General features: G+C 41.6%; 1 protein-coding gene across 1 annotated transcript in view; it reads right to left on the reverse strand.

Moving 5' to 3' along the window:
* Positions 1-3,843: 3,843 nt before the first annotated feature.
* The window catches only part of mccc2 (methylcrotonyl-CoA carboxylase subunit 2), a 37,714-nt gene continuing 15,819 nt past the window's right edge, over positions 3,844-25,738 (reverse strand). The window contains exons 9-17 of the mRNA XM_057832474.1: positions 20,581-20,680; positions 20,417-20,512; positions 19,595-19,667; positions 19,302-19,378; positions 17,420-17,486; positions 15,620-15,776; positions 15,149-15,263; positions 14,692-14,777; positions 3,844-4,097 (exon numbers count right to left, since the gene is read on the reverse strand). Of these exons, the coding sequence (XP_057688457.1) occupies positions 3,980-4,097; positions 14,692-14,777; positions 15,149-15,263; positions 15,620-15,776; positions 17,420-17,486; positions 19,302-19,378; positions 19,595-19,667; positions 20,417-20,512; positions 20,581-20,680 (889 nt within the window). The 3' untranslated portion in view covers positions 3,844-3,979. The remainder of the gene's footprint in view (positions 4,098-14,691; positions 14,778-15,148; positions 15,264-15,619; positions 15,777-17,419; positions 17,487-19,301; positions 19,379-19,594; positions 19,668-20,416; positions 20,513-20,580; positions 20,681-25,738) is intronic.

Here is a 25,738-nt window from a genome sequence, read left to right on the forward strand (position 1 = left end):
TGACTGTTGACCTGGGGTTTTGCTTTCACGCTGCATGACGATTAGAGCCGAGATGATTTTAACGCGGGTCGCTTGGCGGGTTGATTGACATGGGTCGAGGCGGGTCGCTGCACCTTTCCCACTGCCACCAAAAGCCGATTGTTAGTGGGTTGACACGGGTTTTTTGGCCAGTGGGAAAGGGGTATTACAGTGCCTGTTACTTACCTGTGGCACATAACAGGTGGTGGCAAGAACTAACATTTGCAGCCAGTTAAAATGGATTCAAGTTGACTCAACCTCTGTCCTGTGTCCTTGTGTGTGACACATTGAGCATGGAAAAAAGAAAGAAGACCAAAGAACTGTCTGAGGGCCGGAGGAACAAAATTGTGAGAAAGCATGGGCATTCTCAAGGCTACAAGTCCATCTCCAAAGACCTGAATGTTCCTGTGTCTACCGTGCACAGTGTCATCAATAAGTGTAAAGCCCACGGCACTGTGGCTAACCTCACTAGATGTGGACAGAAAAGAAAAATTGACCAGAGATTTCAACAAAAGATTGTGCGGATGGTGGATAAAGAACCTCGACCAACGTCCAAACAAGTTCAAGCTCCCCCGCAGTCCGAGGGTACAACAGTGTCAACCCGTCAGTGTCTGAATGAAAAGAGACTCTATGGTAGGATACCCAGGAAGACCCCACTTCTGACCCAGAGACATTAAAAATCCAGACTGGAGTTTGCCAAAGCTTACCTAAAAAGTCAAAAATGTTTCGGAAGAATGTTCTCTAAATTTTCAACTTGTGCTTCAAAGCCTTTTTCCAGCTTTCAAAATGGAGTCAGTATAAGGGCTTTAGACTAAGCTGAACGCATGGAGTTTGGCCTTTTGGCCGGGTTGTTAGAGTCTCGCCGGCCCAGGCTGTTGGAGCCGCGCCAGCGTGGGTCCGGCGGTTCGGCTGACTTGATTACGGCAATATAGCTAAAAGGGCAGATTCCTTCACTAGATAGAAGCTATAGATGTCGGGAAAACCATGTAGGCCTACTAGTATATTATAACAAAGTCTAACGTTTCATTTAAGTTTTTCGTTTAAATCTTAACCGCGTGAATGGTCTCATAAGGGTTTAATTGAGGAGAGGTGGACAGTGAGGTATGAAAAGAAAGCAGTTTTTAAATCCTTGAAAGTTCATGTCTGTAAAGGTGGAGGAACGGGTGCATTCTTGTACGTTAGATGGAGGTATGCACCTGAAAGTTGCTTGCTTTGGAAAGAATTTTATAGTGCCACGATGCCCCTAAGGTAATTTATGTGCTAAGTTCAGACATATAGAACCATTATTATTCAAATTTTCGTGTAGTGAATCCCCCGTCTCGCATGGAGCAGATCAATAAAACTGGAGTGCAAAATCCGGTTTTAATGTGGCCTCCGTAGCCTTTTTCAGACAGGCAGCCAAAATCTGATTTTTAGTCCATCCAGATTGAAACGGGATTGCTCTTTTGAAGTTGGAAAAGTCCCAAAGCACATATATCAGATTTTGTGAGACGGATAATTGAAACTACAGAGAGGAAGTAGTTTCATATCAGATAACCTCCCGTTTGTCCCTAATAGTAAATGAATGGAAATAGTGTACGAACGAGATGTTTACTGAGCTAAACCTACTAATTCTGTCCGAAAATGATGTCCCTGGTGTCAAATTCACTGGTAAAGATGTGGAAGAACACACAAATGTTCTGTCAAACAGGTGGCTTGAGTGTCGAGGGCTGAAAAAGACGGGAAAAAGAGCCAAAGGTAGCTTTTTGATCGACACCTTTTTCTTGTGTGCATTGCCTTATGCTACTGATAATGGCATTTTCCTGTTTCAACAATCTATCCTTTACCACCATATGCCCTGTCTTTCTTATATATCCTCTGGTTGTCTTACGCCTCTGACCGTTCTTGGGGGCAATTTACATTGCTATTTTTGTGTAGCGATTGCAAATGCTACATGGGCAGGGTCAGTGATGCTGTGGGGCTGTTTCGCTTCCAAAGGCCCTGGGAACCTTGTTAGGGTGCATGACATCATGAATGCTTTGAAATACCGGGACATTTTAAATCAAAATCTGTTGCCCTCTGCCCGAAAGCTGAAGATGGGTCGTCATTGGGTCTTTCAGCAAGACAATGACCCTAAACATATGGCCAAATCTACACAGAAATGGTTCACCAGACACAAAATCAAGCTCCTCCCATGACCATCTCAGTCCCCAGACCTCAACCCCATTGAAACCCTGTGGGGTGAGCTGAAGAGGAGAGTACAGAGGAGAGGACCCAGGTCTCTGGATGATTTAGAGAGATTCTGCAAAGAGGAATGGCTGAAGATCCCTCTTTCGGTCTTTTCCCATCTTGTGAAACATTATAGAAGATTAGGTGATGTTTTGTTGGCAAAAGGGGGTTGTACAAAGTATTAACACCAGGGGTGCTAATAATTGTGACACACATTATTTGATGTCAAATAATAATTTCTTTATGTGGGATTTTTTCCCCACTGAATAAATGCACTTGTATTGAAGGTTGGATTTTTCTTTTTTTCCATTAAGGTCCCATATTATTTAGAAAAAAAATATTAGAAGCTAAGAAACACATGATTATTATAATTACAATAATTATGGAGGGCACTCTATATTATATATACAAAACAAGATGTACTGCTTGCAGTCCAATCAATGGATTTCTATGACGACATTCTAATCTATACTGTAGTATTATATCTAGAGTAGACAGGGATATTGATGTGTTAAGCAGGGGCACAGGCCAAAGTCAATTCAGCCAGAATGCAGTCGTTAATAAAATATTATTTCTCTGCGGCCCGGTAGCAAATGCGCCCCGGCGGATGGGGGCCCCTGGTACACAGTATAGGAAAGTTAATTACATGCAATGACACTTTTCGGCCACAAGGTGGGGCCTAGCCCCCCTGGCCCTCCCTGAAAATCCGCTTATGGCTGTGGCACAATACTGGGACACGTGCCCTAGTGAAATATGTCTGACGACGCTCATGGCTTTGTGACTGATCAGACTACAAAAGAGTCATCCACTTTCAATCTGGATCCTAAAAATCAGATTGTACCTGCCAGTCTGAACAAGGCCTTAGTCTAATTTGACCGAATCAATACTGTTAAGACTCCAGTCCTATTCCCGTCAATAGCGGCCAATGATTTAACTTTCAAATTGGTGAACTTTTGCAATTTCCATAAATTGGAAACTTTTGGGCTTCATCCATTTTCAATGCCCCCTTCAGGGTAATTTGATGGAGGAGGAAGAAGGGATGGCCAGTAGAGCAGCGTTAAAAAATGGTGCAGATGCTAGAGGAGTTTTTTTTTGTGTGTGGGCGGGCAGGCGGGCAGGCGGGCGGCATTCATACTCGCACAAATACATCCACGCACACTCACCATGGGGTCTGAGTTATTTCTGCTGTCAACCGCCTCGGAGTGCAGCAGCGGAACCGGCAGACTTTACAGTTTCGAACACAGAGAAAGCACCGCCGCATCAAATGTTAACCCAAATGTCATGTGGTGAAAAAACAAGGAATTACTACTGTGAAGTTATAATGTTAACATCAACAAACTGACCATGTGGGGGAGAAAGATTTGGTATACATCCTCCGCACTCCACATGCAACAACACGCTATTCCAGGTAAGGACACAAGTTTTTTTTTTTTTTTTTTAAATGAGAATACAGACGATGAAGAATAACAAACCCACCTGGGTCTCTGCTCTCCAGACATCTGCTTCCACGTTAAAACTATTCTGTCAATACTGCAACCTTTCTGTGGCCTTCAACTCTGGTTCCCAGAAGATGTTTATGGCTCAACAGCGCCCCCATGTGATAATCCAGCAATTACTGGTGATGCTTCTAAAGAAAAACACTAAATATCTGATTTGCTTTATTTTAGTACAAATTGTAACAGTTAAGGCCTTTCATAATCTATCAGTACATAATTCTAATATGCCAAAATATGAACAATATTTTGCAGGTCCATCACATTCGGAACACTCCGAAACGCGTCTTCTTCGTCGGCGCGTTAAGCGCGGCGCTCAGGCTCAGTCCCAAGACCAGGCGCGTGTCAGCAGGATCGATAATTCCATCATCCCACAGTCTGCGGGTAAAAGAAAGGGTTTGACGAATATATAAGTGTAGGCAAAATGAACTCTATACAAATAACATGAAAGCATCATAATAATGAGATGAACTCAGCGGCAGCCGTTGACGGCGATAGACGTCCAATCTGTTTGAATTGTTCAAATGGATTGGACAAGTTACAAACATTTCAATTGAAGAGCTACATGAATGGACGAAAGTTCATTCGCTGCCATCCCTCCCATTTGAAATGGATTGGACGCCTACTAGTGAAAAACTCACAGCAGAAGGATGAAAATAGCTTGTTTTTCTCTTTATTAGTTGTTTTGTATAACGTAATTTTCGGACTATAAGGCGCACCTGACAATAAGCCACCACTAGAGGAGTTCCAAAAAATCCATTATTACATGCATCGCGATTCGACACGTGACGATTCGATTACAGTTTACAAAGGTTCAAAAACGATAATTTTCCCTCATAACTAGAGATGTCCGGATCGATCGGATCACGTCATTTTCAAAGTATCGGAATCGGCAAAAAAATATCGGACATGCCTTTTTTTAATATATATTTTTTTTGTAATTAAATCGTTTTCTAATTGTATTTAACGTTACAGACATAATATGTTACTCATCCAGAGTCTTTAGTTTTGGCTTAAGGTAAGGTTATCAAATTTATCCCGATAATGGCGGTAATTAATTTCTTAAAAAATGTATCACGTTAAAATATTTAACGCAATTAATGCATGCACTGCACGACCCACTCACACATTGTCGCGCTCCATCTGTAATGGCGCCGTTTTACCTATATAGAGAGCTAAAAGGCAGCGTAAAATGAGTAGACTGAATTTTGGAAGCCTTTGGAACCTTTTTTTAATTGGCTAGAGCCTTACAATCCCTCTCCCTACATTAAATATCGTGGGAAGCAATGTGGGGAAGCAAGGTAGTTATTGATCTTTTTCTTAACACCCTATGTTATTTCCCAACGCAGAGAAGATATATCAATTGGTAGCACTACGCACAGTCATGGTTCCACTTCCCATCATGCATTTGGGCATGGCTACAGTATCATTTACTGAAAGCTCAACAAATACACTAGATGGCAATATACAAAGTCACATTTATCCTTTAAGAATTGCAAGTCTTTCTATCCGTGGATCCCTCTCACAGAAAGAATGTTAATAATGTAAATGCCATCTTGAGGATTTATTGTCATAATAAGCACAGTACTTATGTACTGTATGTTGAATGTATATATTCGTCCAAGTTTTATTCATTTTTTTTTTTTTTTTTTTTTTTTTTAAACCTGTCCTGTTCAGCTGTTTGACACAGAGAATGGAAGTCTAAGTGCCCGGATTCTGAACAGTTTTAATGTTTCACATGGAGAGTCTGACATACTCCCATTGTGATCATTCAAAATACCTTGTTATTATGACAAAGCAGCGAACAGGAAGGGATTATGGGGGGACAGAAGAAAAGAAATACAAGAGAAGAAAGAAAAGAAACACATACACAAACAACAACAAGAAATACATTGAACATCTAAACTAGTTACTAATATGCTGGTGCTATCGTCAGCGAGATGTATTTCCGGTTTACACCATGTGGGGGCCAATTGGCCAGTGAAAGAGGAGAATGGGGGTGGGGGTGTCTATAAGACTATAAGCTAAGTGATTGAAAGGGGTAGAGTGTACACAAATCAGTTCTGTGATCTAGAACCCAGTAATCGTGTGAATCTCTTATGAGTGTAAGCCCGTTGGCGACCAACCCTACGCCGCCGCATCGCCAATCCCGGCACCGGAACCCCCAACCCGAGCATGCCCTACCACATCCAGCAGCACGCAAGCCCCACCGGGCGCGCGACAGCCACGCAGACGGGCGGAGAAACCGCGCGGGCGCCAACCCAGGGCCACGGCCCCCACCCAGTCAGCCCGGGGAGGGAGGGCGGGCAGGGGGGTGGGGGGGCTATGCGCAGCCCATCCCTCCTCCCGCCGCCCAGCAAAGGAGCCACCGTCCCCCCCCCCGGGACCCAGGGTGGTCCCCCGGGCCACCCGCGTGCCCATCAACCGGCCTTCAGGGATGGCAGGAGGGGACGCATCACCAACCCCACGCCTACACCCACCCGGGCCACGAGCCACAGCCACAGCCCCCCAACCGGCACGGCACGCCACGGGACCCCCAACGGCCCACCAAGCCCCAGGCAAGGCAGGGTCCCCCGCCGGTGCAGGCGACACCCCGCTGATACACCGACGCCCAGCCAGCGACCCGCGACGGAGCGCAGGGCGGATGCCCAGCCAGAGAAGAGAGGGGAAGGCGGAGGCAGGAGAACGCCCAGGAACTGCCACGGGGCGATGCAAGATCAGAGACCCGACCCCCCAACCCACTCCCGCGGCCGGCAGCCGAGGCAGAGGGGAGGCCACACCCCGGGAGCCACGCCATATAGAAAAAGTGTGGGACCCACCTACCACCCTATTACTGTGGCTGCCAGGTTCCCGACTGGCAGCCATCACCCAGCACCGTGATGGGGGTGTGAGGGGAGGGTAGTGCAATGTATGCATTAAAATAGGAGAGCTTGGCTTGGGGCAGTGGGACCGCAGCATGGAGTTTCTGTCCAGCCGCCCGTCCCACCGCCCTTTGCCGGAGCTTATTCATTTTTTTCTTAATGCACTGCTAAAATGTATATGATCGGGAAAAATTATCGAGAATGATTAGAATTCAATCGGGAGCAAAAAATAGCAATCGGATCGGGAAATATCGGGAATGGCAGATACTCAGACTAAAACGATCGAGATCGGATCGGGAGCAAAAAAACATGATCAGAAGAAACCTACTCATAACTTTATGACAGCTGCTCGTAGCAGAACGAAATTCAAGACACGTCTGCCGCCCGGGCACCGTTAACGGGCGCATGCACGTTATGAAGATTTACTCCTTTATAAAAGACTGGAAAATAAATTTGTGTATGAGACAGGGAGGCACCCGGCGGTCGCACTTTTGTGCGTGAGCTTTTTTTTTTTTAGAGCAAGAGGGGAAGAGCGATAGTTTGTTGCTCCTTGTCTTGTAGATGTCCAGCAGTAGTTTTAAGGCATTTCAAATGAAAAATGTCCTGAGTGTGTTGCTAAGACCCGCGTGCATCTATAAGAGGTCAGTACACAAAACCTCTTGTACTGTTTAGCCTTTATTGTTGTTGTTATTGAGATGTTAATAGTTAGCGCCGAGCGCTAAGCTATTTAGCTAATTCGCTAGCATGTATTTAATATGCAGAATGTGTAAAACCATGATTAAGTTCAGCGATAACACTACAAACATGTTACGTAGCGGCACTACCCCCGCGTCATCCTGTAGCGGCAACACTACAAACATGCTAAATAGTACAGAACTGTGAAAACAAAGTATATTGGTTAAAAGAAGTCTTATTTTCTAAAGACACTTTGTTTCCAGAAAATGTGGAAGTCATTCCAAATGTGTAAATTTTATTGTATTGTTGAGAGAAATACTGTAAGTACTCCCTTTAAAATGATTAATATTTTTGCACTTTGTTGAATTTTTTTTTTTTTTTTTTTTTTTTTTTTTTTTTTTTTAAAGCAGCTTAAGGGCAACTTTTTGTTGTATTGGCATATTTCCATCATTCCTGTTGAATCATTAGGATATTTTAGATAAGTAATGGACATAAATTTGTTTGGCTACTGTATTAACTAGTAATGTACGATACATCGATGATCGTGATAATCATCGTCAATACCGTGATCATCGTTCAATAATCGAATCGAAGCACCCTGAATCGTAACCGAATCGAATCGTGGGGTGCCTAAGATGGCACACCCCTAGCCACCACCCAGCAAATTTGACACGAAAATGGCATTTTTTCATAGAAAAGCCCCACTGGACTATAAGCCACAGCTGTACTCACTTTATTATGGGATATTTACACCAAAACATATTAACCGGTAACGCTATATTTGACAGCGGCATTATATGATCAAATGAACCACCATGAAGCTTTGAACCGATTGGCTGCAAAGCTTCATTGCTTCATTTGGCCATCACTGCTCTCTTGGGGTAGACAGTCAACTTCTGCTGCCAACTGCTGTCAAAACTTTTGCCGTCCAACATGCCTCCCAACATGCATTGCAGCACTAAAGATGTAATTAACAATTACAATTTATGTTCTGTGCTAATTATTTCTTCAGTTACTGTTCCAGTTGTTTCATTAATTGCTAATTATGGTATTTGGTAACACTTTATTTGACAGTGGCGCCATGAGACTAACATAAATATGACATGACACTGTCATGAGCATTAATGAATGCTTATGACAGATGTCATTATGTGTCATCTGGCAAATTATCTCACTTTTGAATGGATTTAAACATCCGAGCTGGAGATAAATGGAGTTAGTGACATAATTCATAATGTCATTAACAGTGTTGTTAATCTTACTGAAAAAAAGTAATTAATTATAGTTACAAATTACTTCTCCCAAAAAGTAATTGCGTTAGTAACTCAATTACCTGAATGTAAGAGTAATTAGTTACTTGGCAAAGTAATTGGTGATAATTACTTTTTTTTTTTTTCCCCTCAAAAAAAAAAAAAAAAACCATTGGCCACACTATGTGAAGTTTTTTGTGAAGGTTTTTGGTACAATTGGCCCGAGCCCAATTCTTTACCCTAATTTACCCTTTACCCTGGATCAACTGTTAAAAGTTGTTAAAATTGCTCCCATTATTGCATTTCTTCCCTTCTCTCGACTTTCGACATTTGAAAGTTTTAAAACTGTTTCATCATTTAAAGATAGATTCAAGTCAAGATTTTGCCGATTTAGAAGTACTTTAGATAAAAAGTTACTTAGGTTCGCTAGGAAGGTTCTCTACAACAGAGCCGTCCTAAAAAGTCTACTGCTTTAAGATGGCGGCTGTCTACTAACGCATTTAGTGCCATGCAGTGTTGTTAATTTTACTTTAAAAAAGTAATTAATTACCGTTACAAATTACTTCTCCCAAAAAGTAATTGCGTTAGTAACTCAGTTACCTGAATGTAAGAGTAATTAGTTACTTGGCAAAGTAACTAGTGATATTTTTTTTTCTCAAAAAAAACAAAAAACAAAAAAACACACAGGTCACACAATGTGAAGCTTAAAGTGTTTGGGGAACAATTGGCCCTAGCCCAATTCTTTACCCTCCACTTAACTAGACACAAGGGTATTGCGATAACTAGCTAGTAACCTTTGCTATGTGTGGAAGTCATTTAAAGTTGTGAATCAATCGTTAAAGTTGTTAAAATTTCTCCCGTTATTGCATTAGTTGCCTTCTGTCTACTTTAAACATGTGTAAGTTTTAAAACTGTTTCATCATTTAAAGATAGATTTAAGTTAAGATTTTGCCGATTTAGGAGCATTTTAGATTTTAAAAAATTACTTAGGTTCGCTAGGAAGGATCTCTACATCAGGGCCTTCCTGAGAGGTCTACTGCTTTAAGATGCGTCTGTTTACAAACGCATGTAGTCCTTAAAACATGTTGGCAGTGCAGCAGTGTCTGTCATTTGCATCTAGTTCTATAATATGATATCTACCGTGTCATGTGGGCGTAGTTTGTCGGCTATGGCTGCAGTCAGGTATTAGTGGAGCCACCTAGCATCGCGGTTGGAACGGCGTCTTCCCCACTCCTGCTTTGCTCTGCTCTCGTCCCCGTGAGTCCGTTTCTCTCAGACTTTTTTTTATTCAACCAACTTAGTAACGCATAGTAACGCACGCCTTTCCCGCCTCAGTAACGGTAACGGCGTTGCCAAGATGAGAAAAGTAATTAATTTGATTACTCATTACTGAAAAAAATAACGCCGTTAGTAAAGCCGTTATATTGTAACGCCGTTATTAACAACACTGGTCATTAATGCCCATGATAGTGTCATGTCACAATTATGACTGTCTTATGGCACCGCTGTCAAAGTGTTACCTATTAACCCAAATAAATCAACAAATAAGCCACAATGGACTATAAGCCGCAGGATTCAAAATGAAGGAAAAAAATAGCGGCTTATAGTCCGAAAATTACGGTTGACTTCTTCACCAATTTATCAATAATTGTTGTATCGCCATATTGTGAGATCATCGTTATCATGATCCATGCATCACAAATCCAGAGGTGGGTAGTAACGTGTTAGATTTACACGTTGTCCCCGGGTTACGAACGAGATCCGTTCCTACGCTGGCAACGTAACCCACATTTCCGCGTAAATCAGAATTAATCCTTCAAAAATTCAGAATAACTATGCAAAAAGTCCAAAAGTATTGTATTTTGTTTAAAAGTGGAGGATACAATGCCCTCTGGTGGAAGCGTTTGGTCTGGCTGGACTGTCACTTCGTATGACTTAGCAGACGCAGACGTCTGACATGGATAAGGGATAGCTGCGCTCTGGTTTGGCCCACATAAGGTTGTAAATTGTTTCAGCTAATATATGTTTGTGTAATATATGTTTGTGTATGCATTTGTAATTACGTTTACAGCTACAGTTGGTGGAGTGAGGTGTGAGCGATTTGCTATGAGAATTGTCAATACGTTAGTATTCGTAGCATTCAAGCTAGCGGACTTTTGTGAGGCAAATTAGGCTAATTTAATTTACTAAATTTACATATTGATCAGACTGGATGGACGTATGAACACCAATCGTTTTGTGTCGAGTGTTTTGTTAAAAAGTGTGTCATTTTGAACATAAGTGTACATATGTGTTACAGCTTTACAAATTGTCAAAAGTGAAGAAGTCAAAAACTTCAAAGAGCACAATTGCTTTGTTTGCCGTCTGTCAAGCTGAACAACTTCACATTTAGTGAGGACAGAACACCTCATGTTATCCACCTTTAAGGCGCTTTTAAGAAAATTGATGTAGAGCTTCATGTGCCGGCAAAATGAGTCTGGAAATAATATTCTAATGAATTTAACAGACCCTACAAAGAGCTATAGATATAGTTTGAGCCTGTGGGGCCACTGGCGCAAAAGTCTGTTTGATGTGCACTGATAGCCAGTGCTTTCTTGATGTTCCTTTTCGTTCTTTTTTTCCCTTCTAGTCACTTTATTACTGTCGCAATATGTACGGTATTCTTTTGTTGGTGTGTGTGCTGAAGACCCATTGTGAGATTCTTGAATAAAGACATTTGAATAAAATTAACAAATAAGTAGTGTTGCACCGATACCATTTTTTGGGCCCGATACCGATACCTGGCTGTGCAGTATCGGCCGATACCGATACCATTCGGATACCACTCTGTTAGCAAAAAAAAAAAAAAAATATATATATATATATATATATATATATATATATATATGTGTGTGTGTGTGTGTGTGTGTGTGTGTACGTACAGTATAAGGGATGCAACGATACAGTTAAGTCACGGTTCGGTACGATTTTCGATACAATTCAAGACATTTAATGCTCAGAAACAGAAAATACAACTGTTATTATTATCATTAATTTATTTTTTTATTTGCTAACAAGCAAAAATAACTGCCATCATATAAACAAGCATTTTAGTGCATAATATTTATGCGCTTACTTCTTACTGATCTGAAGAAATTTTGTATATGAGTGCGGAGAACAATCTTTACTGTTTGTAAAGTGGGGCACACTGTTGATTGCTGAAGCTCTCTTAGCAGCTATATTTACCATATAAGCAAAACATCCTATTTGTGGTCCGAGTCCATCTGTAACATGTACTGAATTAACAGTATTTGCAGCATTATCTATAGTCACTGGTATGGATTGATTTGGCCTGCTTAATTTCCATTCAGTCATGGCGGTTTCTATTTCATCAATGTAGTATATGGACTACGCGTCTCTCTGGGCTCACGCAGCTAATGGCATGGGATCTAATGTAGCACATCTAGGTTGCTATTTGATGATATCTAGTGTGTGCGCACGAGAGTTGGCATGGGATCTAACATAGGACATCTAGGTTGTTATTTGATGATATCTAGTGTGTGCGCTGCGCCGCTTAAGTGTTTTCTGGCCACAGAAGTCACTTCTGCTCAATAGTGCACAACATATGACAATTGACTTTCATAAACAGGACGAGTTTGAAGTACGGCGCTCTTAATTTGGCACTCATTGTTCATCATGAAACCATGAGTTTGCTTAGTCTCCCACGGTCTTAATCTTTATGATCCCATCGGCGCTACAACAGCAAGCGTTAGCTTACGCATGCTACTCGTTTGAGAATGCCATATTAGATGAGCAGCGAAACATCGCGGATATGCGTTGTAGTGTACATCCGTAATATTGAAGACGAAGGTGTAAATTTCGTTTGGAAGTGTTGAGACAAAGACATACAGACGTAATGATTTGGGAAGTTAGCTCACGTTGGGAGGACAGTATATTTGAGTTCAAGTGATGCCAGTAGATGGTATCGGCGCCCTAAATGTTGGTACTCGTCGATACCAATCCCACCAATTCGGGCCGGATCGGCGCCCCCTGCCGATACTGGTATTGGTATCGGTGCAACTTTACAAATAAGATACTGTGAGGTACAATTAGGTATTAGGAATAGGCATGTGCCGGTATGATATTTTGACGGTACGATAACCATGAGCAAAAATACCGCGGTTTCACGGTATTGCAATTATAGCTCCCAACAATTTTGAGATGTATGGGTTAAAAAAAATAACTTTTTTCCATTGAACAGGATTTTTTTTCAGAACATAGTTGCAAATTGGAACATGAATATATTGTTAAAATAAATAAATTATCAATTAAAAAAAATATTTTAAATAAAATTAAACTAAATATAACTTATAGACTATACTCACAGCCACAGCTCAAGTTGCTCAAGATTACAGCAAGAACAAAATAATTTCTATAAAAAAGTAAAAACACTTCTGAATAAATGTTTTTATAAATTTATACTGCATGACTTTTTTGAGGGTGGAAAAGCTTAAGTGAAGTTTCGCCATTTTCAGCCACTGTGTCAACTAGTCTACATGATGTCATGCCTTTGTGTTAAAAAGAACATAAAGAATTCATAAGTTAGTTAAAAATGTATAAGTTAGTTAAAATGTCAATATTGTTGTGGAAAGGTTTCATCAAAAAAAAAAAATGTTAAAAAAAAAAACATTGGGAGTGAGACCGCTCCTTGATCCAGCGAACGTGGATTTGTGCTTAGGGCAAGATCATCTTTCGCAATTAGCGATCTTTGACGGTATCACTTTTTCCCCTTCATTCAAGCGAATCAAGCTTGTTTTCTCACTCTGCGGCTGTCACACTCAACGAAGTTGCTCTCACAGCTAAGCCTAGGCTAACATTCATCTTTGTAAGCTTTTAGTTAGTTTGTATATTGAATTTGAAAGGAAAATGTGTGTTTTGTTTTTGGCGAAATTTTCCATGGTGCTAATCTGTTGAGGCTACTCACATGGAAAAATCTAATTGTAAAACATTTTAAATGTATTCATTTTGTATATTACACTTACCACGATTTGAGAGCTCAATAAATTGAAGAACAGTACGCCTTATGTTTGAAGTATTGTGCATCATACCACAGAGCTAAAACTATTTTTGGGTTAGCTGGCTGGCTAGCCGATAGCGTCACTTTCACACACAGCAACAAACGGGAGAGGGTGAGCGCTGCTGCGCCAAGCCGCTTCTGGTTGCATTTTTGACACAAGAAAAATAGCAAATACCGTACTACGGTCTGACGGAAAATTTTAGTGGTTTTGAAACCGCGACGTTTTCACACCACGGTAAACCGTGAAACCGGTAACCAGCACATGGCTACTTTCAAGATGACATATCTGTTCTATGTGTTGGATTTTATCAAGTAAATTTCCCCCCAAAATGCGACTTATACTCCGGTGCGACTTATATATGTTTTTTTCCTTTTCATTGGGCATTTTATGGCTGGTGCAACTTACACTCAGGTGTGACTTATAGTCCCAAAATACGGTAGTAGATTTCACAGGAAGGCTCTGTTGTAGAGAACCTTCCTAGCGAACCTAAGTAACTTTTTATCTAAAATACTCCTGTCGAAACTAGACAGAAAGGAACTAATGCAATAACGGGAGCAATTTTAAAAAAACGTTAACGGTTATTTTACAACATTAAATGACTTTCAAACTTTTTTTGAGGAATGAAAAAAAAAAAAAACATCAAAGTTAACACCAGTTACTTTGCCAAGTAACTAATTACTTTTACATTCAGGTAACTGAGTTACTAATTCAATTAGTTTTTGGGAGAAGTAATTTGTAACTGTTATTAATTACTTTCTTAAAGTAACATTAACAGCCCTGGCTATAGCACAGTACAATTATAACAGTTCATATAGATAAAGTTGTTCTGAGAAAAAAAAAATACCATTATGAAATAAAATTTGACCAGAAAAAATCTGATCTTGTAAGCAGTTACTCACAATGTTACTCGTGACTTGAGTATTCTTTTCAAAGAATACTTTTTTTACTTAAGTAAATTTTTGGATGACTCCTTTTACTTGAGTAATATAATTTATAAGCTACTCTTACTTGAGTCAAATACTTGGCTACGCTGCCCAAATCTGCAAAAATCGTATCGCATAGTGAGGTACCCAGAGGCTCCCATCCGTACGTCACACACAAATATCTTCAACAAAATGGCAGCCATCACCTTGCACTGGAATAGTAGGGACTTCCTTCCTCTTCAAATCGCCGCACGATTGGTTCCTTCATGGCCGCTTCTTGCTCTGCTGAGAACTTTTGAGAAGACAAAAATAAATAAATAAATATATTGTCACTTAGAGTTGTCCTCATTAAAAAAAAGTTTTTAAAAATACCCTAATTTTGGCACACTACAGCAGAAAGTTTTCATCTACGTTTTAGTTGTGTTAGCATTGTATAATGTGTAATTATCTTAATCAACAGCACTGAGCAGGGGTGTCATTTTGCAGCTATTAAAGCTCTCCACACATCCCCCACAGGACATCTAACACGTTTTAATAGCAGCCAACGACAGCGCTAATCAGAATCATTACGACATTAAGTAATGGTGTAATGTGATCTTGAAATAAAATGTGTCAAAGCATTATGTTTATGCTTTTGGCAGGAAGGGAGGGAGCTTTTGTTACCTCCTTTCCTTCTCTGGCTCGCTGATCCTTGGTAATGGTGGCCAGCACGGTGGCGGCCTGTTCTCCGCCCATCACTGAAATCCTGGAATTCGGCCACATGTAGAGAAATCGCGGGCTGTGAAAGAAGACGCATGTGTCAATTTGGATGTGTCGACGCGAAAAAGGGAATTTTTAAAAAGCCAGGTGGCAAGCCTGAAAGGTTGTTAGACCGCGAAAAGGACGAAGGGTGTGACAATCTATCAAAAAAGTGATAGATCGCCATACTTTGTAGCCCTGAAAGGTAATCGATGTCATTTTAAAAACATCAGAAGGATGAAAATAGCTTGTTTAAAATAGCTACTCCCAAATCGTATCGTATCGTGAGGTACCCACCCCCAAAAAGGAACAGTCAGCAAAGCTTGACGCAGTTCATGTCCTAACTATTCAACTGATAGTTATTTTCAACGTCTTCGAGAAGGAGCGCAGCGCTACCTGTAGGCCCGTCCGCACATGCCGTAGTTTCCCGCCCCGTACGAGCCGCCGATGATCACGGTCATCTTGGGAACATTGGCGCAGGCCACAGCGGTCACCATCTTGGCGCCGTCCTTAGCGATTCCGCCCGCTTCGTACTCTCTGCCCACCATAAAACCTTAAACGGAAGCCACACGTTGCATCAACCTGTTCAGTCAAAGAAATAACTATCAAAAGACATCTCTAGTATTTAGTAGCACCACCGCTGGCTTTTATGACAGCTTGCAGTCTCTGAGGCGTGGACTTGATGAGGATTCTTCATCATTTTGGTGCCAACTCTCTTTGATTGCAGTTGCCAGATCATCCTTGCAGGTCAGAGCCTTGCTGTGGACCTTTTTTTTTTTTTCTCAATTTCCACCACAGGTTTTCAATAGGGTTGAGATCTGGGCTATTTGCAGGCCATGACATTGACTGGATGAGTCCTTCTCCAAGGACTGCTTTAACAGTTTTAGCTCTTGACAAGGTGATGATGCTGGAACTTTGGTTTGGTGCTGTTCCAGTGAGATTTACAAAGATGACTGCCTAAAGAAAACATCAAAATTCCCTTTTACATTGAAAGTGTCCATTGAAATTTTAGACAACTTTCTTATCCCTTCAATAGAAAATGTTATTTTTCCAAGATGACAATGCATCATGCCAACGTTTCAGAATCATCACCTTGTCCAATGCAGATTCTTGACTCTTGACAAGGTGATGATGCTGGAACTTTGGCATGATGCATTGTCATCTTGGAAAAATAACATTTGCACCTTGTCCAATGCAGATTCTTGACTCTTGAAAGGTGATGATGCTGGAACTTTGGTGCTGTTCCAGTGAGATTTACAAAGATGACTGCCTGAAGAAAACATCAAAATTCTCTCAGTCCTTGATTATATGGGGCTGCATGTCAGGCAAAGGCACTAGGGAGATGGCTGTGGTTAAATCTTCAATAAATGCACAAGTTTACACTGAAATTTTAGACAGCTTTCTTATCCCTTCAATTGAAAATACATTTGTAATTTTCCAAGATGACAATGCATCATGCCACAGAGACAGGTAAAGCATTCCTTGGAGAAAGACTCATCCAGTCAATGTCATGGCCTGTAAATAGCCCAGATCTCAACCCTATTGAAAACCTGTGGTGGAAATTGAAAAAAACAAAATGGTCCACAGCAAGGCTCCGACCTGCAAGGATGATCTGGCAACTGCAATCAAAGAGAGTTGGCACCAAATTGATGAAGAATACTCATCAATTCCATGCCTCAGAGACTGCAAGCTGTCATAAAAGCCAGAGGTGGTGCTACTAAATACTAGAGATGTGTTTTGATTGTTATTTCTTTGTTTGTTTCTAATGATTCCTTATTTTCTTCCTCAGAATGGAGTGATTCCATATATATTTACCTGCACTTGCCCTGTAAAAGTAACATTTACCGACCACCATAAAGTTTTTTTATTAATTTCTTTCAGTGTTTCTGAATGCTAAGGAGTTTCACTTTTGAACTAATTCATTATCTTTTTCAAGATTTTTATCAGTTTGTTCTACATGATAAAACGTCCGAGTGAGTGCTCGACCTAGACTGGTGATTCCATACTTTTTAGCTAGGGGTTGTAGTACTTTTGAACTAATTCATTATTTTTTTCAAGCTTTTTCTCTGGGTTTGTTCTACATGACCAAATGTCCGAGTGAGTGCTTGTCCGAGACTGGTGATTCCATACTTTTTAGCTAAGGGTTGGAGTAGAAACTATCCACAAACAGTAAGAAGACATCAAATTCCCACTCACCTGTTATGTTTTGTAAGAAAATAAGCGGAATATTTCTCTGGCAACACAACTCGATGAAATGCGTGCCCTAGAAAAAAAGAAGCAACAGCGTCAATTCACAAAAGACGTGTCCAGACATGCTTTTAACGTTGTCTTCTAATTAGAATGTGTTAACAAGCGGGAGGCTAATTATCAGCTCAGATCCGATTGTTTCATTGCAGCCTTTTGCAAAAAAGCACAAACAGCTTTGAGTGAAGCATTTAGCGTGGCCGAGGGCCGCCGGCATCTTGACGGCGCGTCTCCAATCGCGAGCGCGGTATTGATTTTCCTTAGATGTGCTCACCGAGCATATTCCGAGCGCCGCGCTTCGACAGCAATCACGCTGATAAAACGGCCAATGTTCGCGCTGTCGCACCGTGACGGGCAAATGAATCTAATTTTTTTTCTCCTCAAATCGAATCCCGATTGTGAAAAACGTAGGGAGTCTTTCATGACGCGTCGGACGTCTCGTCCATTTAAAGGGTGACTACAGTTCAGCTTTGTTCAAAGCAGAATTGCCCGGCGAATTACGTTGAATGAAAACGGTCCGCGGCTTTCAAATGCGACGCTATTACGATAGTATTGAGGGCCGCTCAGGAGCGGGCCCAGACAAATGCAATTAGAAAGCTTATTGTGGCAGCCCCTCCGCTAAGAAGGGTCAGAACAAATCATCTATTAGGACCGAGCGCTCTCATGAGAGGAATATTGCTATTCATTGTTGGAAGCGGCACATATCCCAGCGGGAGGGGGTTTACTCGGCTAATGCGTTTAAGTCCTTGAACTTGCAGAACATTGCGGTCGCGCTTTGAAAAACTTTCACGTGACTGAACTACTGGTGCACGATAATTATTGGTCCGATAATTATTGGTTAGGAATAGGAATTATGACGTCATCCCGATAAATCCAATAACATTTTTAATAGGACCGATAATTTGTACTGTTCTGGCTTTGCTGTTTACATAATAGTATGGGAAATCAGTTGACCATTTGCGGGGCATTGCTCCCACCTGCTGGTCAGAATAATTCATTGCACCTATTTTTTGTTACAGTAGTTTGGTTCAATCACTTACACATTGCGGTGTCTAGCGGTAGCATTGACAGTCGTGAATGCTTTCTGTTACGTTTCCGCCTCGGAAATATATGTAAGTATTTTATGTTTACTATTACATATGGATGTGCAAAATATGTTTACTTCTGTGGTGAAGGGTCATGTACAGAACTTCATAAGTTGTGTTATAGAAGCCAGCCAATGCTTTAGTAGCTCAAGCTAGTGTGCTATGCTATACATATAATAGTTGTGTATATAAGCGTATTGTGCAGTTTGTTGTATATTGAGTATTGAATATGTGTATTTTTCTGTTGTACTTTCAAAATATTAAAGATGAGTGTCTTCCCATAAAAGCAAGAAAAGACCAAGCCTTGTGGTTTATGGAAGTGCATTCATTCTTAGCTGGCTGTCGGGCAGTGCAGAAGTGAAACACACGAAAATGCATTTTGCGTAGTTGGTAACAAGGACGCCGAACTTTTAACAGACCGTCAGCCACAAGCATGCACGCAGGTGCACGCAAGGCGATAAATCGCAGCGGAAAAATTACCGCCTTCATTTTTATTTACCGTGCGATAAATGAAATTATTGCTTATTGCGACAGGCTTAGTTGAATCCACCACTATTTAATTTTTTTTTTAAACCTCCAGGTGTTTAAAAACTCAGATTATACATTTTTAAAAATTATATATTTATTATCGGTTATCGATATCGGTATCGGCTTTGAGGAGCAGGAAGTTATCGATATCAGTTTCAAAAAATGGATATCGCGCACCCCTAGACTGAACCCGCCTTACCGCTCAAGTACAAAAGCCTTACCTTTTTCGCAGATTCGGAGAACAACACTCCGTTGTTGCCGATTATTCCGACAGGGTAACCGAAAATTCGGGAGAATCCTGCAGGAAAATCGGTGTAGTCAAAGAACAGTTGCGAAGAAACAGTAGCAGATTTCAAGAATGCATTCATACATGTGCGTGCCATTTTAAGACATTTTTTAAAAAATGAAGATTCCATCACTAGGTATGTTTATATGGACATTTTTATTCGCATTAAAGCCTGGTCGGAATAAAAATGCCTAATGTATAGTACTGGCCAAAAATACATGTACGTACCTGTCACAAGTGTGTCTCCATAGAACGCCTTGAATTCATCAAATTTACTCCCGTCAACAATTCTGGCAATGACCTAAAAGTCAATAAACACACGATTTCTAAAGGCTGACAAATCAAAAGGACTAAGAAAGACCGCCAGTCACGATCTGAAAAAATGTGGCCCAGATCGGATTTGAACCACATACGAAAGTGACTCAGATCGGATTTGAAATGGTACACTTCTATGCAACTTGTCCCATTCAGACAGTCAAGTTAATGCCTGATTCGAGTCGGAAAAACACAAAAAAATCAGATTCGTGCATTAAGACCTGTAGTATGAACCTAGCCTAAGGGAGGGCGTGTGTGGTATCCTTGTGCCACAGGTGTCAGCACCATGGACGGCGACACTCCTGGGCAGCAACCACCAACCCTTAACGGCAATTGCCTCATTTGGCAAAACCTTATGAGCCAATTGCAATCAAGGCGCTTCCGCATCCATATACAAGTCGGGCAGGACCTACCAAGCAAGGACTGGAGGCATTCCACGGAAGAAAAAAATAAATAAAAAATTCCACGGCGTGGCCGTGATCCCCTACAACGGAAGTTTTGGGTTCGTTTTTCCGACTCTTGATTGTTACTTTTTGGTTTTTGTTGAATAAATGCACCGAGCATATCTGAAACCTCCACCTGCCTCTCTTCTTTCAAACCCTGAAGTTTACAATTTTCAGACAGGGTGCTAAGAAATATTGTGTGCTTAACACTTCCGAACACTTTACGCACAATTCAAGCATTTTTCAAACCTTGAAAACACGACAGTAAAATCCAAGGATTTCCTGAACGTACCTCTCTGACGTCAAAATTCCGTTTGAGATTGTCCCCGACAATGCCGTACAGTTCGTCGGCCGGGTAAAGAGGGGCTTCAGTTGGTTCCACAGTAATCTGAAAGACGTGACAACGCACATCAGCAGCTTGCGTCAACTCGCCAAATTGACATCATCAGGACTCACGTCGAGATTTTTCTTGTAATTGAGACTCCGCACTGCCTTCCGCGCTAAGTGGAGAGCGTGGTTGTCATCTAAAGCGTAATGGTCCGTCACGCCGGACTTCCTGCAGAGTAATGATATCAATCAGACGGCTATTGCGCAGTAGGATGTGTTTCATTTATGCAGCTTAAACAATGAAACAATGACGCACGATGTGTCCTGACAAATTATGTGTGGTATCACCATGTACTGAGAAAAGCTGGACAGCTCTTTCACTTCACTACTAGTGAATAGTTAATGTTTTGTCCATTTTGTAATGAAAAAGTTTATTTAAAAAGTTGAAAACAAACTGTGAAGAGGCTCAACGACAGGATTTGGACCCTTTTTAGGTCAACAATGTCTCTGGTCTAAACAACTGATCGATGATCAAAATAATTTTCAATTCATTTCATTAATTGTTTTCTATCAGTTTGCTTCCAATGATGACCACAGACATCAGAGGATATTTATGGAGGACCAAATGGGACCTCCTTGAACTGGATGCCGGGGATGTGCTCCCTGGTACCATACCGCGCACCCATCTCGGCCTGGGGGTAGGGTTGGGAAGTGCGCCTCCGTCCCTAGGGCCAGTCTCCGGTTCCGCTTGCCTCTCCGGGCATGCAGTGGCTGCCGCTTCCCTTCTATCGGCAGGGTCATTGGCAGGCTCTCCTGGTGCCCGTGGTATCTGGGATGGGGTTTGTTGTCCCCTGCTGAGGGGGTGTTTGTCCCCTAGTCTATGGTGCATAGTGTGGGGCCCGTTTGACCATGCTTGGTGGGTGCCCGGGGCGGGGACAGGGGCGCTGGGGGTTGCCTGGGACTTCGCTCGCCCTGCGGCCGGTGGTTCTGGTGGGCGGGGCCCCGCCTGCGGGAGCCTGCCTCTTAACTCATGCACTCATCACTTTGCACTGTAATTACAGTGCCTTGCAAAAGTATTCGGCCCCTTGAATCTTGCAACCTTTCGCCACATTTCAGGCTTCAAACATAAAGATATGAAATTTAATTTTTTTGTCAAGAATCAACAACAAGTGGGACACAATCGTGAAGTGGAACAACATTTATTGAATAATATAAACTTTTTTAACAAATAAAAAACTGAAAAGTGGGGCGTGCAATATTATTCGGCCCCTTTACTTTTAGTGCAGCAAACTCACTCCAGAAGTTCAGTGAGGATCTCTGAATGATCCAATGTTGTCCTAAATGACCGATGATGATAAATAGAATCCACCTGTGTGTAATCAAGTCTCCGTATAAATGCACCTGCTCTGTGATTGTCTCAGGGTTCTGTTTAAAGTGCAGAGAGCATTATGAAAACCAGGGAACACACCAGGCAGGTCCGAGATACTGTTGTGGAGAAGTTTAAAGCCGGATTTGAATACAAAAAGATTTCCCAAGCTTTAAACATCTCAAGGAGCACTGTGCAAGCCATCATATTGAAATGGAAGGAGCATCAGACCACTGCAAATCTACCAAGACCCGGCCGTCCTTCCAAACTTTCTTCTCAAACAAGGAGAAAACTGATCAGAGATGCAGCCAAGAGGCCCATGATCACTCTGGATGAACTGCAGAGATCTACAGCTGAGGTGGGAGAGTCTGTCCATAGGACAACAATCAGTCGTACACTGCACAAATCTGGCCTTTATGGAAGAGTGGCAAGAAGAAAGCCATTTCTCAAAGATATCCATAAAAAGTCTCGTTTAAAGTTTGCCACAAGCCACCTGGGAGACACACCAAACATGTGGAAGAAGGTGCTCTGGTCAGATGAAACCAAAATTGAACTTTTTGGCCACAATGCAAAACCATATGTTTGGCGTAAAAGCAACACAGCTCATCACCCTGAACACACCATCCCCACTGACAAACATGGTGGTGGCAGCATCATGGTTTGGGCCTGCTTTTCTTCAGCAGGGACAGGGAAGATGGTTAAAATTGACGGGAAGATGGATGCAGCCAAATACAGGAACATTCTGGAAGAAAAACCTGTTGGTATCTGCACAAGACCTGAGACTGGGACGGAGATTTATCTTCCAACAGGACAATGATCCAAAACATAAAGCCAAATCTACAATGGAATGGTTCAAAAATAAACGTATCCAGGTGTTAGAATGGCCAAGTCAAAGTCCAGACCTGAATCCAATCAAGAATCTGTAGAAAGAGCTGAAGACTGCTGTTCACAAACACTCTCCATCCAACCTCACCGAGCTCGAGCTGTTTTGCAAGGAAGAATGGGCAAGAATGTCAGTCTCCCGATGTGCAAAACTGATAGAAACATACCCCAAGCGACTTGCAGCTGTAATTGGAGCAAAAGGTGGCGCTACAAAGTATTAACGCAAGGGGGCCGAATAATATTGCACGCCCCACTTTTCAGTTTTTTATTTGTTAAACAAGTTTAAATTATCCAATAAATTTTGTTCCACTTCACGATTGTGTCCCACTTGTTGTTGATTCTTGACAAAAAATTAAAATTTTATATCTTTATGTTTGAAGCCTGAAATGTGGCGAAAGGTTGCAAGGTTCAAGGGGGCCGAATACTTTTGCAAGGCACTGTATCTTTCACCTTTAGCACCTACAATCATTCTTATCTTCGGGGAGAGTCAGAACAGGGCTGTGCAGTCCCGGGCCGGCTCCCACTTGGTTTTAATACGTCATACACCGAGGATGTGGGGCACCTGGGACCGGTTTGTGTGACAAGACAGTTGCCTCCCCGCTGCAGGCCCCACCATTCTGGTACCTCTTTTAACACACCACATAGATTACACTCTACAGCGGGGGGCTTCGGCGCAGAGGAGGGATGGGCTGCTCTGGCTCGGCCCCCCAATTGGCTGGGTAGGTGCCGTGGCCCTGGGGTGGCCCCCGTTTAGCATTTCCACTTAGTCCGAAACAGTCCGATGTGTGGGGCGGGGGCGGTGCTATGGAAAATTTCTGCAGGCAAAACAAGTCGGGCAAGGGGTTGGGGGCTTATTAGAGATAATTTAACACTTAAACACTATATGCCAGCTTCGAGCATCTTTTTACCTTGCTGTTTGACCCTCACCTCAGCCAAAAACACCCTATTTTACCCCCATTACCCAGGCCTCTGGGTGGGGTAGGGTTATATTTTAACAACATTACAGCTCCACACATTATCATACTAATCTGTTTGACCCTCCCCCTGCCTAACCACATCCCTTTTATGGCCACAAACCAAGCCTGGACAAGGGTGCCACCTCACCCCAGGATCCACCTAAAATACATCCCTGTAGATTAAATGAGCTGGTATTTTAATGAATTAATGACACATTTAATGACACTTTTATTTATTGATTGATTTAATTTGCATTTTAATTAATTGATTAATGATGATGATTAATGATATGGTCCTCCATAGATACAGTGGTATGAAAAAGTATTTGAACCTTTAGGAATTTCTCACATTTCTGCATAAAATCCCCATCAAATGTGATCTGATCTTTTGTCAAAATCACACAGATGTAAAAACAGTGTCTACTTTAACTAAAACCACCCAAACATTTATAGGTTTTCATATTTTAATGAGGATACAATGCAAACAATGACAGAAGAGCGAAAAATAACAAGTGAACCCTCTGCCTAAGGAGACTTTTAAAGAGCAATTGAAACCAATTTTTACCAAACAATTCAAGTCAGTTGTCTGCTGATGAATGGTTTGAAGCTGCCCTGCCCACTATAAAAAAACACACCTGGTAAGAAATGTCATGATGAGAAGCATTGTCTGAAGTGCATCATGGCTCAGTCAAAAGAGCTGTCTGAAGAACTGCGATCAAATATTGTTGATTTGTATGAAGCTGGGAAAGGATACAAAACCATCTCTAAAAGTCTGAATGTTCATCAATCTACAGTCAGAGAAGTTGTCTACAAATGGAAAGAGTTTGGCACTGTTGCTTCTCTCCCAAGGAGTGGCTGCCAACCAAAAATAACGCCAAGAGTTCAGCGCAGAATACTCAGAGAGGTAAAAAAGAACCCTAGAGTGTCTGCTAAAGACTTAAAGAAATCACTGGCACAGTCCAGTATCTCTGCACACATCAACTATATGTAAAACTATGGCCAAGAATGGTGTTGATGTGAGGACTTCACAGAGGAAGAAGCCACTACCTAAAAAAACGTTGTTGCTTGTTTAATGTTCGCAAAAAAGCACTTGGTCACTCCACAGAAGTTTTGGCAAAATATTTTGAGGATTGATGAAACCAAAGTTGAATTGTTTGCGAATAATACACAACATAATGTGTGGAGGAAAAACGGAGCAGCTCATCCAAGATCAACACTTCATCATCACTGTGAAGCATGGTGGTTGGAGCATCATGATTTGGGGCTGTTTTGCTACCTCAGGGCCTGGACAACTCATTAATGGAAGAATGAATTGAAGTTTTGCAGGAAAACCTGAGGCCGTCTGTCAGACGGTTGAAGCTAAAAAGAGAATGGATGCTGCAACAAGACAATGATCCAAAACACAGAATCAAATCAACTACAGAATGGTTTCAGAAGAACAACATACACATTCAAGAATGGCTAAGTCAAATTCCAGACATGAACCCAATTGAGATGCTGTGGCATGACCAAAAGACAGTGAGTCATGCCAGACATCCCAGATATCTGACTGAACTACAGCAGTTTTGTAAAGAAGAATGGGCCAAAATTAGTCCTGATTGATGTGCCAGGCGTATCTGCACCGACAGGAAGCGTCCGGTTGAAGTTATTGCTGCCAAAGGGGAGGGGCACAAAACATAAATGTTGATGGTTCATTTACTTATTTTTTCCCCCTAGTTTGCATACTATCCTCATTAAAATATGAAAACCTATAAATGTGTGTTTTTAGTTAAAGCACTGTATTTTCATCTGTGTGATTTTGACAAAGATCAGATCACATTGGATGGCAATTTTATGCAGAAATGTCAGAAATTCCAAAAGGTTCAGATACTTTTTCATACCACTGTACTTAGCGTTGTCCCTTAATTATTTGGTAAAACTTTATTTGACAGTGGGTACTTAAGACTGTTATGAGACTGTCATAATTATGACATGACACTGTCAGGAGCATGAATAAATGCTGATGACAGACATACTGTCAAGAGGATCAAAAACAAGATTTGTACCATTTTTGGATGAACACTGTCTCTAAATGTTTAACCAT

This window comes from Corythoichthys intestinalis, chromosome 3 (assembly GCF_030265065.1).
Source record: "Corythoichthys intestinalis isolate RoL2023-P3 chromosome 3, ASM3026506v1, whole genome shotgun sequence".
NCBI classification, from domain to species: Eukaryota; Metazoa; Chordata; class Actinopteri; order Syngnathiformes; family Syngnathidae; genus Corythoichthys; species Corythoichthys intestinalis.